At 31.2% G+C, this 12,800-nt stretch overlaps 1 protein-coding gene across 1 annotated transcript; it reads right to left on the bottom strand.

Annotated features, from left to right (window-relative positions):
- Positions 1 to 1,526: 1,526 nt before the first annotated feature.
- Positions 1,527 to 12,244, bottom strand: LOC143238620 (juvenile hormone acid O-methyltransferase-like). The gene is made up of 5 exons (XM_076478997.1): positions 12,088 to 12,244; positions 9,720 to 10,007; positions 7,290 to 7,497; positions 5,625 to 5,772; positions 1,527 to 1,856 (listed from the first exon to the last, which is right to left on the bottom strand). Exons 2-5 carry the CDS (start codon positions 10,004 to 10,006, stop codon positions 1,669 to 1,671), a joined length of 831 nt encoding a protein of 276 aa, XP_076335112.1. The 5' UTR covers position 10,007; positions 12,088 to 12,244; the 3' UTR covers positions 1,527 to 1,668.
- Between the last annotated feature and the right edge of the window lie 556 nt (positions 12,245 to 12,800).

Raw genomic sequence — 12,800 nt, 5'->3', positions numbered from 1 at the left:
CAGAAAAGCATTAGCATTCTATTAGAATGAAATATTTTTAACTTTAGAAATTCGTATGTTATAGCGCAAATTTTAGAAATTAGAATGCTTTATCACGTTTCTTGTTCCATCCAAAATGTGCATTGTTTCTCTTGAGATCTGGCAAACGATACGCTATCTTTGAAAAGTGGGTTATGAAATATTTATAAAACAGTGTAAAACCAAACAAACTGTAAATTTCTCACTTTTCCATAGGTTTGTTTGTTTGTTGTGGAATTTCGCACAAAGCTACTCGACGGCTATCTGTGCTAGCCGTCCCTAATTTAGCAGTGTAAGACTAGAGGGAAGGCAGCTAGTCATCACCACCCATCGCCAACTTTTGGGCTACTCTTTTACCAACGAATAGTGGGATTGACCGTCACATTATACGCCCCCACGGCTGGAACGGCGAGCATGTTTAGCGCGACGCGGGCGCGAACCCGCGACCCTCGGATTACAAGTCGCACACCTTACGCGCTTGGCCATGCCAGGCCCTTTTCCATAGGTCAAAGCCTATCTCTCAATTCAACTATTCGAAGCAGGTCCACTGGGATTCTCATCAAAAGGCGAACAAGAAACTTCCCCTATTTTAGTTTTTGGACACACTAGAATGTTATTTTGTGATGCAAAATTGAAAGTGCAGCTAAACAACCAAAACTTTGTCTATGTAAACCTACGCATCTCGCATTTCAGTTCCTTCAATGTAAGCTCCATCTACCAATCAAATGTAGCTGTTTGATTATACAAACTGAAAAGCATGATGATTTCATTAAAGCCATCTCTTGTACTAAAAATCAATTGTAAACCTCTTCTTACCATTTAACTCGAATCCATATGTTGAATCCAGTGTGAACCAATGGGAAACTTAACACATCCTGGCACTCATATTCTCATACTAAAAAGATATAAATAGACGTTACTGGATTTAAAATATATATAAAAATTCTTTTCCTTCTTTATGACAATTAATATTGGGCCCATCCTAGAGCACTGAAGGGATTTTATGACTGCCTTGCAGCATCTATTATATTTTAGTAGTTGCAACTTACCTTGTGCTCCAGGATAACCAGTACTGTGGGTGCTTTATTTTATTGCTCTTTGGATATTTTCATGGTTCTCCAACACCTACCAGGCCACAAGATAATTTAGTTTTGACCATGTTCCATACTATCTTCTAAAAATGGAAAAATAGTTAAAAACAATAGTTATTCTACCTTTATAAAGTCTTGACTTCATATTGTTAAATGACCTGAAAATGGTCAAAACATTTAGGTTTAAATGTAACCATTGAGCTTTGATGCGACTTTATAGTAATGACAATATCTTAAACATATTTCATATTTCCGTTATGCGGTTTACTAAGCCCTTTTAATTAAGCCAAATACTTTGACAAAAAATGTTTCAACAGTAACAACTGTAGTTATGGAGATTTAATATTCAATACTTTTTGGTTCTTATGATATTCATTTGTAATTTAATTCCTTTTGTTATAAAATTAACAAAGTACATTCCGTTCTAAAAATAGCTTTATTTCATTAAAAGTTTCATTTCTAAAATATACAGATAAATTAATAATTTAACATCTTTAATTTCGATTTAATCTGGTAAAAGCATCTTAAAAGTATACTGTGCAAGAAATATTAACAGAATTCAACTTGCAGAATTTTTAGACTGAAGAAAAATCTCAAGAATAGTATGCTGAACGCTGATTGTTCCATCAGCATTGTAAGTTATTTCATCTTTCCGAAATGCTTTTCTGTAGTCATCCAAGAATTTGTCAAACATTTCCAAAGGTAACTGTTTAACGATTTCTTCGGGTAAAACACATTCATGAAAATCTGCAAATGATTAAAGGAATCTCTTACTGCAAGTGAATACAAAGTTTACTATGAATTATTGATGAATTAGTTACTGTTCATCTTTGCTCACGGTTATTTATTATTCTTCTATTTATCAGTCTAAATTAATTGAATTTATCCATTTCACTGTGGTTTAGTTGTTGTTAAAGAAAATCTACGCAATGGCCTATCTGTGCTTTGCCCACTTTTGGTATCAAAACCCTACTTTTAGTATAGTATAGCAAGATACCTTCGAGCGACTGGATGGCCAATTCACTGTGACGCATCTCTGTAATTACGTCACATAGTAAGAGGTATAGTAATTCCTGAATTATTCACCTAAGGTACAAGACGTTTAATAATAACTTTTGTTGCTGAATCTAGCCTACTGTACTCTTATGACAATGATTTATACCTAATACTAAAATATTAAAAAAACGGACCGTAAACCACTATTTATTGAACAGCAACAACACATTATGTAAATGGTCCTCACGTTAACTTAAGAACTTTACGTCGATCTAATGTACAAAGATGTAAAGTAAAATCACCGTTGTGCTGGCAAAAAGAAATTTGCGTTAAATAAATAAATACAAAAGTGCTGGCATTAATTTGTTCGTTGTTGTCGAATAGGAGGAGAAAAATATAACATTTGATTTTAGTAATACATGTACAACACTTCTTGTTGATGAAATAAAAAACAAACAAACTTGAGATTGTTGATGAAAGCTATCTTGCTTCCCTTATAATTTTAAGTCCAGCTAGCTCATGCTCCAGTTGTTTAGATAGCAAGACCAAACATAGCAGGTGAACTTCAGAGTGACCTTATTTAAATGGTGTAGTCTCATAATTTCCAAATATATTCAGCGACGCATGACGAGGAACTAAGTGTAGATAGTCATTGAACCCGAATGTGGTATCTGGATACTTGGTGCTCAATGTTTGAAACTCTCCCCATTCTCACATTAAATTGTTAAAGGGATCAAACTTGGCAAAGACGTATTCAAGACAGCTGGTACGGATATTAATACTTTAAAATAAAGAACAATGTTTTGACCCCTTTAGATCATTTTCACGTTAACAAAAAGACATGCCCAGCAACGGTCAGTTGCAAACTCTTTGTTAACTCTAAGATGACCTAAGAAGAGCAAAACTTTGTTCTATACTTCATTTTAATTAAAGTTATAATACCCATACAGCCGTCCTGAGAATACATTTATACTTCAAGTGGGTTTATTGTCATTACAAGAAACTTGGCAAAGGAATTCATGTACCACGTTCAGATGCTTTAACATATTTAGGGAACGAACTTCCTTTGGTTTCTCTATTCAAATAGTTGAGAATAATTAAGAAGTTTAATAATTACGCTGAAGCATAAATGAATCTTAAGGAAGCCTATAAAACTTAGAGTGCGAGTACTTTACGTTAATTTTAACAACTGTGGTAAAATAATTCTAATACGCTTTCTTCTGCAGCAGATTGTTATCATCAACAATTATGGTCAAAGAATGCTACATGAGTAGATGGTATTAAAAATAACTCAATAAATAAAATAATGTCCTAATAACCAATCTAAAAGTATTAAACTTGTAATAACATTTAGGAAAAAGCATTAGTTTATCTTTGTTTGAATCTGAGCACAAAGCTATGTACTGTACTATTTGCGCTCTGCTCAAAACAGATATCTAAACGAGATTTGTAGCCTTGTAAATCTGAAGATACTGCTGTTCTGCTCTCTAAAACGGAACTTTTTTTTATAAATATGTATTTAAAAAAATTTTAAAGCAAAGATAAAGCATTAAGAAATTTAAACCTCTTCAAATTATAATAACCCACATGCATTATCTTGCATTTATTATAATTAAAACACATGCCATTTATTTGCTTAACCCAATAAATGATATAAATCCTTTTGTAAAGCAGTAGCATTCTCTTCACAGCTAGCAGCACAGAAGACCTTAATATTATTGGTAAATTTAAGTGACCATTTGTTTATTTATGTCATTGTTGTAAATCAATAGAGATCAAAAGGCCCCAAGAATGATATTATTCCAGTTTGAATGAATTCTATTTGTAACAACCAGCTGCTTTTTTCATCGATCAACTCTTCTATCCAATTTGTTAACTTATCACCCACACTTACAGCTAATTTTTGAGGTCATTTAGAAAGCATCTAGTCAAATGTTTTCTGCAAATCTAGATACACCCTTACCCTCAACTAAATAAGCAGTAACCTTTTGAAAGAATGTCAAAAGATTTGTAAGGAACGTTTTCAGTCATGAAACTACACTGACCATCCTTTATAATTATGAACTTTGTTATACGACTTTACGAAGCGTCTTTTATTAGGCCTTTCCCCACAATGATTAAAAGGTTTTGGTTTACCAGCTTTGCACTCTTGTTATTGTCCATATTTTAGGCTTTATTTTAATAATATTTAAGTTTGGCGTGAAGAAGAGAATTAGGCGAGTTCTCAAATCATGTTGCTAATACTGCAAAATCAATTAATAAAAACAATAAATGAATTTAAAACATTTTCAACAACCTTTATAAATAAAACTAACATTAAAGAAATCAATAGAATACATATTAGTTTGTTTTACGTTTTTACGTATTATAACAGATGCCTTTCCATTTGAAAATATCTTACAAAGGCACAGCGTTATGTTTGCAGAGCTGCACTGCTACAAGTAGGTTTCGATACCTATGGTGGGCAGAGCACAGATAGTCTTATGTAATTTTGTGGTTAAGTACAAAACAAGCAAAAATCATTTGAAAAGCGTGACACTAGTAGAATCATCTTTAATTACGTAACATTACAAATTAGGGTTTTCATTAATCTTCAGTGTTTTCTTACTTCATTTTGTTAAAAATCTATTAGACATGTGACGGATTTACGATTATACACGTTTTAATATTGATGTCTGTACAAGTCAAATTTATATTTATAAATGTACGTAGCTTGTATTGTTAAATCTGTATTGCAAAATTACCGTCTATTCACTAAAGTTTTAGAAGATTCTGGTGCGTAAGAATCAACATTGTACACACCACCACTGTATCTGTCAATATTGTTGTGAAAGCTAAAATTTCTAGAATCGCGCCTCACGCTTATGAAATATAACTAATAAAAGACGCGAAAAAGAGACGTTATCGGTTTGCTATAGTTAGTATATTATACATCTCGAAAGCTATTATTGTGACTAATGCTTATTAATCGAGAAATTTTGATATTGATCAGGAACTTTTACAGATTTCGAACAGTATAAACCGTTTAACTTCAGCAGGTTAACATTAGATCTTTGTGACTTTACGAACACATACAACTTCAGCTGTGGAAAACTCACGTGTGATTAGCGAAGAGCTACCAGGCTCCCGATTACGTGAGCCTTCGATAAAATAAAGGAAGTTCTGGGTCAGATAAAACACTCAATATTGTTTCTAAGTTCCTAAAACTTTTGTATATAAATTATTTGTAATAATCTCAATTTTGTAAATTGTACACTAGGAGAAAATTGTATCAGTCTTGTTGGCATATATCATAAATTGGATACTTCTCGATATTTAATTAACTCGGTTTCAAGCCATTTCAAACTGTAATGGATAATAGTTCAAACGAATTGAAAAATAATCAGAAAAAACATTTATTCGTTTAGTTAATTGGTAAATATGTTTATATACAATTATATTCCTATATTTGATAAAGTTTACACTAAGAATCTATAATCAAAATGTTTTATTGAGATATATAATTAACACTACACTTACCTACAAGTTGTTTTTCTGAATCAAAAGTAACAGATTCTAAACTCGAAGTTATAGCAATGGGAACAAATCCACATTCTTCTGCTAATTGCCTGAATTGATCACAATAATTTTTTATGGCATGGGTAACCGGAATGTATTTTTCTATTCCCTGTGGATAAATAGGTTAATTTTAAACACAATGTCTCCGTTTTCGGTTATATTGAAACTGACAAATAATGTATCAAGTTGCTGAAATAAAATTTATCATTACTAATATTAATGTTATTCTGTCTACAAAACACAATTTCCTGAGGTTTATAAATACAATAAGATTGTTATTAAATGATGCCATTTCTATAACAACATTATGCGACTCATCTAAAAGGGTGTTATTTGTATTTATGGCGAAAATACCGAGTCTATTTGTTGTCATTAGTAATTTCAAACTACTGATCAAAAACATCAGCTAACTATTCAACGACACTATCATTGTCCTTCTATGCTAACGGAATATATTGTGACATCGCTTGATTATCCATCTTGTAAACACGATAGAGCCCTTTTAGCCGTGAGGGCGTTATAATGTGACTTTCAATCCCACTATTCGTTGGTAAAAAGAGTAGCCCAAGAGTTGGCGGTGGGTGGTGATGACTAGCTTTCCCTCTAGTCGTACACTGCTAAATTAGGGACGGCTAGCACAGATAGCTCTCGAATAGCTTTGTGCGAAATTCAAAAAACAAAACAAAAACTATACTTAGCGAAATAGAAAATCGCTATGTTTCTATTATGTAATATAGCCCGTCTTGTTTATCGTGAGGAAGACAACTTTCAAACAAATTATCTGGAGCAAGTTTCGAAAGCATAGCGTTTTAACCGTGGGGGTTAAAAATTATGCTGTTTCCCTTGATCAAAAAAGTCGAGAATTGAAACGATTTGCGAAATTGACGTATGCAGTTGGAAGTACCGAATATAAATGTCTAACAGCTTTTACCTCATATTTTAATTGGTAGGCTTAGCATTCTAACAGTAAATAAACTAATTTGAATGAATCGATTAGGCATTATATTTTCTCCCAAGTGGCTAAATGATAAGACTGTGGACTTCTAACACTAGAAAATTATATTTCAATACTTGTAGTAGGCATAACACAAATAAGGCATTGTGTAGCTTTATTCTTAAGAACAATAAAACAAAAACTAATATTTTGTAAAACAAATATTATACAACCCACTTCCACTTCTTTCCTCCACCATGATGTCCCGATATTATGCCATTTCGTGTGCACAAAACTACTTTTGCACTTTTGAAATTTTGAGTACTGTATAAAAATGACCCCAAGTTTCCTCTACTCACTCCAATAAGAATATCCGAAAGTTATAGGCGGACATTATTAGTCAATCTAACTTCTAGTAGTTCCAGACTTTCAATGTTAACATCTGGTATTCTTTTCTCCTCGTCAGACAGGGCGAGAGCGAATTTGTGTCTAACTTTGCGCATGTTTTGAAACAAATAAATTTAAAACAAGAAATTCTAAAGATTTACGATTATTAAAACTAAGGTCTAATGAGTTTGTTTTACCAATGATTTAAAATATATAACAAATATCGAGCCTGCTCACTTAATACGTAAAGAGGATGTTTAAAACTTATAAACAGCAATATACCTATCACAAATATAAATTCTTACAATGAAATACTGTTTCCATTCTTCTGTCATTGACATTTCTAGCCAAACAGAAAATGCAGGAGCTGAGGCTATGCCAAGAGAGAGGAAGTAGCCTCCTGGTTTTAATACATCATGAAGTATATTCAGAAATTTTTTAAAATCACCGACATAATGCAAAGAAAAGAAGGCGAAGACTTTGTCAAACATTTCCCTCCACTGTGCAGGAGTCCTAAAAACCAAAAAGTTAAAAACTTGATGTATTAAACATAATCCAACTGAATTAAATATTTTTACACAGAAATATCCAAATACCGTTCTTAATGTTGTATTAATAGCCAACTATATAAGAACTTATATTTTGAAAAGCAAATGTGTTGTGATAAGAATGTGTTCCCAACAATGGCTTTTACGTGATGTTGCTTTGCTATAAAAGTATAACCTAATATCGTTGTTAAGATGGGCTGTGCTAAAAGTATAACCTATTAAATTAAAAAAAAAAAAGTTGACTTACAAACTCACCGCCTTGTTTTGTTCCAATATATAAATAAGCAAGTTACAACAATTTCTTTCTGTATTCAATAACATTTAGAGGTTACTGAATCTAGTTGAAGTTTTATCTTGTAGCTGTACATTTAGAATATTCTAATGTATTTTAAAATTTTCTAAATAATTCTGTAAGGCTACTATTTTCTAACGTTATGGCATATTGTGGGATATCCCAGAATATTCTACACTATTCAGAATGTATAAACAATTCGTAATGTAACTTTATACTTCTGGAATATTTTTTATACAAGAACAGTTTTTAGAATTAATGAAGCTGGGTATTCCATATCATTTCAACTAAAGCTGCGTCATATCATTGCAAGTGAATACTATAAGAAGTAAGATTACTTTTGGTTGCTTGATTCAGAAGAAAGGTAAAATAACAAGGAACAATTTAAGATATGTTAGCGTTGACTGTTTTCCTACCAGTACAAAACGTTAAAAAATAGTTTATAAAAGCTCAGATATTGTAGCCCAGACGAGTAGGCTCGAATTCAAATTCGTACAAAACATCATATTATGAAACTGGAGAAGAATTTTTGAAAAATAAGCAAACCTAAATTGATTCTTTATAATGTAAATCTCTCCTTTGTTTTCAGTCCTTGAATGAATAGATTTAGCACATTTTTTTTTACATGTGCAGCATCAGGCTAATTTTACTAAAATTCGATAGGTCAATTATCTTTGGTTTCTTTGGAATTGGTATCACTTTTAATTTCTTCGTGTAATAACCATTTACTTCTCTCATACAGCTTGTTGCAGTGTGAAGTAAAATCATTTATTGTTTTATTTTTTTAAGAGATTATGTTGATATTTTCTACCTTCATACTTTTCATAACTACTACAATTTCACTTTCAAGGATAACTTACTTTTCAGATTCACTGTCCTTATTTTTTGTCACTTCCATTTTAAATCTAATCGTTCCTAGCTATAAATCTTTAATTAAACTTAAATTTTTCACTTTTTCTGCCTTCTCTACCCGGTAGATACCACTTACACCAGTTTGTTGTTTACCTGCAATTTGTTTTACCTCATTTTAGAAAACACCCAGTCTTTCTTGGCTGTCCCATTCCTCTAATTATCGACATTTCCTGTTTTGCTAAATTTGTCTTTGCTTATCAGTTTCTTTTCAGTTTATTGTTCCTTTTCTGTATACCTTTCCTTCTCACATATTGATATTCTTCTATTCTTCACATTACTCTTGTCACAAATGTATTCTCAGGAATATTCTATTCTTCACATTACTCTTGTCACAAATGTATTCTCAGGAATATTCTATTCTTCACATTATTCTTGTGCTCTTATATACTTAGTTCTCACCACATAATGACAGAAAACATAAAGAATAATTTTATCCTTGATTACATTTTCCCTGGACGAATAAGTGACAGCTAAATATACCGTTTCAATAGAAAACTGTTAAACAACACCATTGGGCATGACAATAAGTGTACAGCAGATATGATGAAAAAGAAGTCATTCATAGATCATACGATTAACTATAATATTACGTTCTACAGTGTTTCAAAATTTTGTTTCAATCTTATTATAGTACGTAAAATACGGAGACGTAACAAAATTGATAACTTATATTTTAAAACTTTCTTTTCTTTAACACTTTCACGTTTATGTTAAAAGTAGATTATGTGACAAAAACATTTGGTACATAGACTTTGTGAGTATAGTTTGATATCTAATAAAGGCATCATGATTCTACGACGTTATTTCAAATGGGAAACGTAAAAAATAAAAGTAAATAAAGTAAATCAAAAATTAATGCACATTCTTTCAAATATATATACAAGTTTTGAAATGACTGTAAAAACGAATAAAACCGCCTCGTTAGCGTAAATTTACAAACAACCATATATAAAAGTACTATAACTATAAAAATATTTTTTTACTTTTCTGTTATATCCAAAACCAAATAGTCAATCCTTTCATGACCAAAAGTTTTCTTAGCGAATTCCACAAATGTTGGCTGTACATCAATAGCAATAATCTTCGTAAAGTTTGGACAGTGTTTCAAAAGTATATTCTTCGTGACGTCGCCCGGACCACAACCAAAATCTAAGACAGTGTCCCAGTTAGATCCGCTCATCTTCGAGACGTAATATGATAGTTTTGAATTTGTCCATTCTAAGTTCTCTTCTGGTCTATTCGAATAAAACTGGAATGGTTTTGTATTCATTCTATAAAAAAAAAATCGAAGTTACGCTGTGTCAAAATGTCATAATATATAAATACTGTACTTCAGTTTTTATTGAACTCATATTAATAAGGAAATATTTTACAAAATAGATTGTACGTTTCATATTTTGTATTCACAGAACATCAAGATCAGACAACAGAAAAGGTTAAAAAGTGGTTTAGTAACTGTCTAGAAATGTCAAGGATGCATGACAGTCTTAAACACCCACAAAAATATAATTGATGTTATCAAATACAAGATGTGGGCTAATTATTTTAAACTAATTTCCACTCTAAAGCCTCCTATATTTTTTGTTCATTTTTACTTGAAAACTATACAATGGATTATATGAACACTGTCCATCACATTGAGCTCCACCCCCAAATTTTACAGTTTTAAGTCAAAAAACTTGGCGCTCCCTTTCCTAGATTTTGATGCGTTTTGAATAATTTGGTTACAATGTATTAGATCTAACTTTATTATATATATAATAATTTTCAAAATACGTTTCTCACCTTATACCAGCTTAAAATTTTGACGTCAACATTCATCAATTGTAGCAGATCTATTAAGAGTTCATAAAATGTTTATGTATTTTAATTAAGTGTTTTAGGTGTAAATTCAGTTTCATATTTACATTTCAATCGTTTTTGTTTTGTTTACATTTTAACAATCATATGAAGATAATCTGTTTGTCAAGATTAGATACTCTACGTTTTATATGAACAGAGGACATGAATAAAGGGTTAAAAATACTCTCCGTTATGAAACATTAACATCATGTTTCTTCTAAGCTTCGAACGTCAGTATTTAGAAAACATTAAAATTAAAAGTAAAACAGTAACTGTAAATGTTATCTTAATGCTTTTAACGTTTATGTTTCATGCTCGTATAACTTAATGTGCACTATATATGTAACAAATTTAAAATAACGACAAAAACAGATATAATAACCTAACTGGAACATTAAAGTCCTTCAACTTTGAGAACGAGTCCGCAAAATGTACACGAAATACATAACCTGGACAATGACAAACCTAAAACAAACCCTACCTTCCCAATGCTTCATTTTGTGTCACCTTGAAGAAATAATTATTTTAAATAATTAAACACTGTTTAATAAACAGTTTACTTTCCGAGATAGTCAACAAAATGGCACGTCATCTTAAAACGCAAAGTAATTTATTATATTATAATAAAGTAAATAATTTTTACGGATAACTTTACATTTATACTTGAGGTCACAAACAATATATAGGGGCATAATTGGAAAGAACTGACTTGCAGAACCCAAAACAAGGGTTTAATGTCGAGCAATACACACGCAAGTCAAACGTTTGTGTGTGTGTGTGTGTGTGTGTGTATATATATGTGAGAGAGAGAGACAGAAAGAAAGACGAGGGGCAAAAAGTATTCTATTAACATTTAGATAAATGTGGCGTAGCAAAGACATTACAACCAGTTTCTTATCTTTCACATATTTTCGAGATCAGCTACTTAATGACATCATCATTGTTTGATAGTTATAGGTATATTTACGAGTCCTCACACAGTAAACACTCCTTCACCCCCACCGTTATAAAAAGCCACTTTTTCTTTTGAAGCTATGCTGTCAGTTTACTGTTGTGTTACACATTTAATGAAATTCACAAACTAGTTAGTAGTCATTAAACGTCTTGCCGCGATTCCAGCCATGATTTCAAAATCAATCAATCTGTCGCTCAAGTCACAAAAAACGGGTGAGATTTAAAGTCTTATCAGGATTATGTAGTTGAAATGTGTTTAATCACTGCGTTGAAAAATGGTATTGAACTTGAACTATATTGTCCATTTTCATTATTACGACAAATAAAATAAAAAAAGCCCGAATTATAATAAAATTCAGCAAAGGAAAATTATAGACCACTATGAATATGGACAAGCCCAATTCTGTAGTTTTCATGCAAAGCTGATAACACTTACACACCGATCTTAAAGTTTTGATACAATAACCGTCTTAACTTCGTATGATCTTAAGTTAAATATTAAAAATTAAATCATATAAAAGGGTCCTCATTTAAGCCAAAGATTAAACTACTTACTTTAAAGTTTTATTTTCTGACACCCTTTATTCACACTCAAGAATCACAACTGAGTCCAAACCGCAAACTTCAGTCTCTGCGCCCCCTTTGAAAACGTTTACTATAAAACTTCACTTTTCTACTTTATAAGTTACAAAATAACAACTCTCAGCCAATCAGAAATCTTCCATTTTAAATGTTGTTTTCTATTAACTGCTGCTTATTTTCATGTTAACAAAAGTGTACTTATAAGTGTCGGTGGACACTTAAGTTTATAATCTAAACTACATACAACTATTACTTTTAGATTCCACTAGCTGTTAAATATAGATTCAAATCCATAAATATTCAGAAAGTTTAACTAGAGACATAGGACAAAAGTATATTGATTAATAAAGTTTAATAAACATATTACTCTAAGACAACAAGATATCTTGAACATTAAGTTACCAATTTTTCTAATATTTGCAGAGTTAGTAGGTTATATAAACACTTAAGTGTACGTTTTATTTAATGAAGTTTTTGCTAGATCCCAATAAATTTATATTTTTAGTTTGAGCTGTTTACCTGAAATAACAAAATATCTGTAAAATTTCAGGTTTATTTTTTTAAATTTTGTGTTAAGACTGCCTGTATGTGTGTTATCAGTTTTGTGAATAGAAGCTTGTTTTTATTTATTTATTTATCTCGTGGGTAAATCATATCACAACACTTTGCAGTTATTAATTTTATTA

This window comes from Tachypleus tridentatus, chromosome 13 (genome assembly GCF_004210375.1).
Source record: "Tachypleus tridentatus isolate NWPU-2018 chromosome 13, ASM421037v1, whole genome shotgun sequence".
In the NCBI taxonomy this organism is placed as follows: Eukaryota; Metazoa; Arthropoda; class Merostomata; order Xiphosura; family Limulidae; genus Tachypleus; species Tachypleus tridentatus.
The sequence above is the reverse complement of the archived record's forward strand: the minus strand, read 5'-3'. Positions and strand labels throughout refer to the sequence as shown.

What these genes read in the sequence shown, in the direction of transcription:
- LOC143238620 (XM_076478997.1), bottom strand. Translation starts at nt 10,006, where the DNA reads ATGAATACAAAACCATTCCAGTTTTATTCGAATAGACCAGAAGAGAAC. An exon ending in GTTTTGGATATAACAGAAAA is followed by an intron (nt 7,498 to 9,719) that starts GTAAAAAAATAT and finishes TTTGGTTTTTAG; the next exon opens with GACTCCTGCACAGTGGAGGG. An exon ending in TTCAGAAAAACAACTTGTAG is followed by an intron (nt 1,857 to 5,624) that starts GTAAGTGTAGTG and finishes AATCATTTGCAG; the next exon opens with ATTTTCATGAATGTGTTTTA.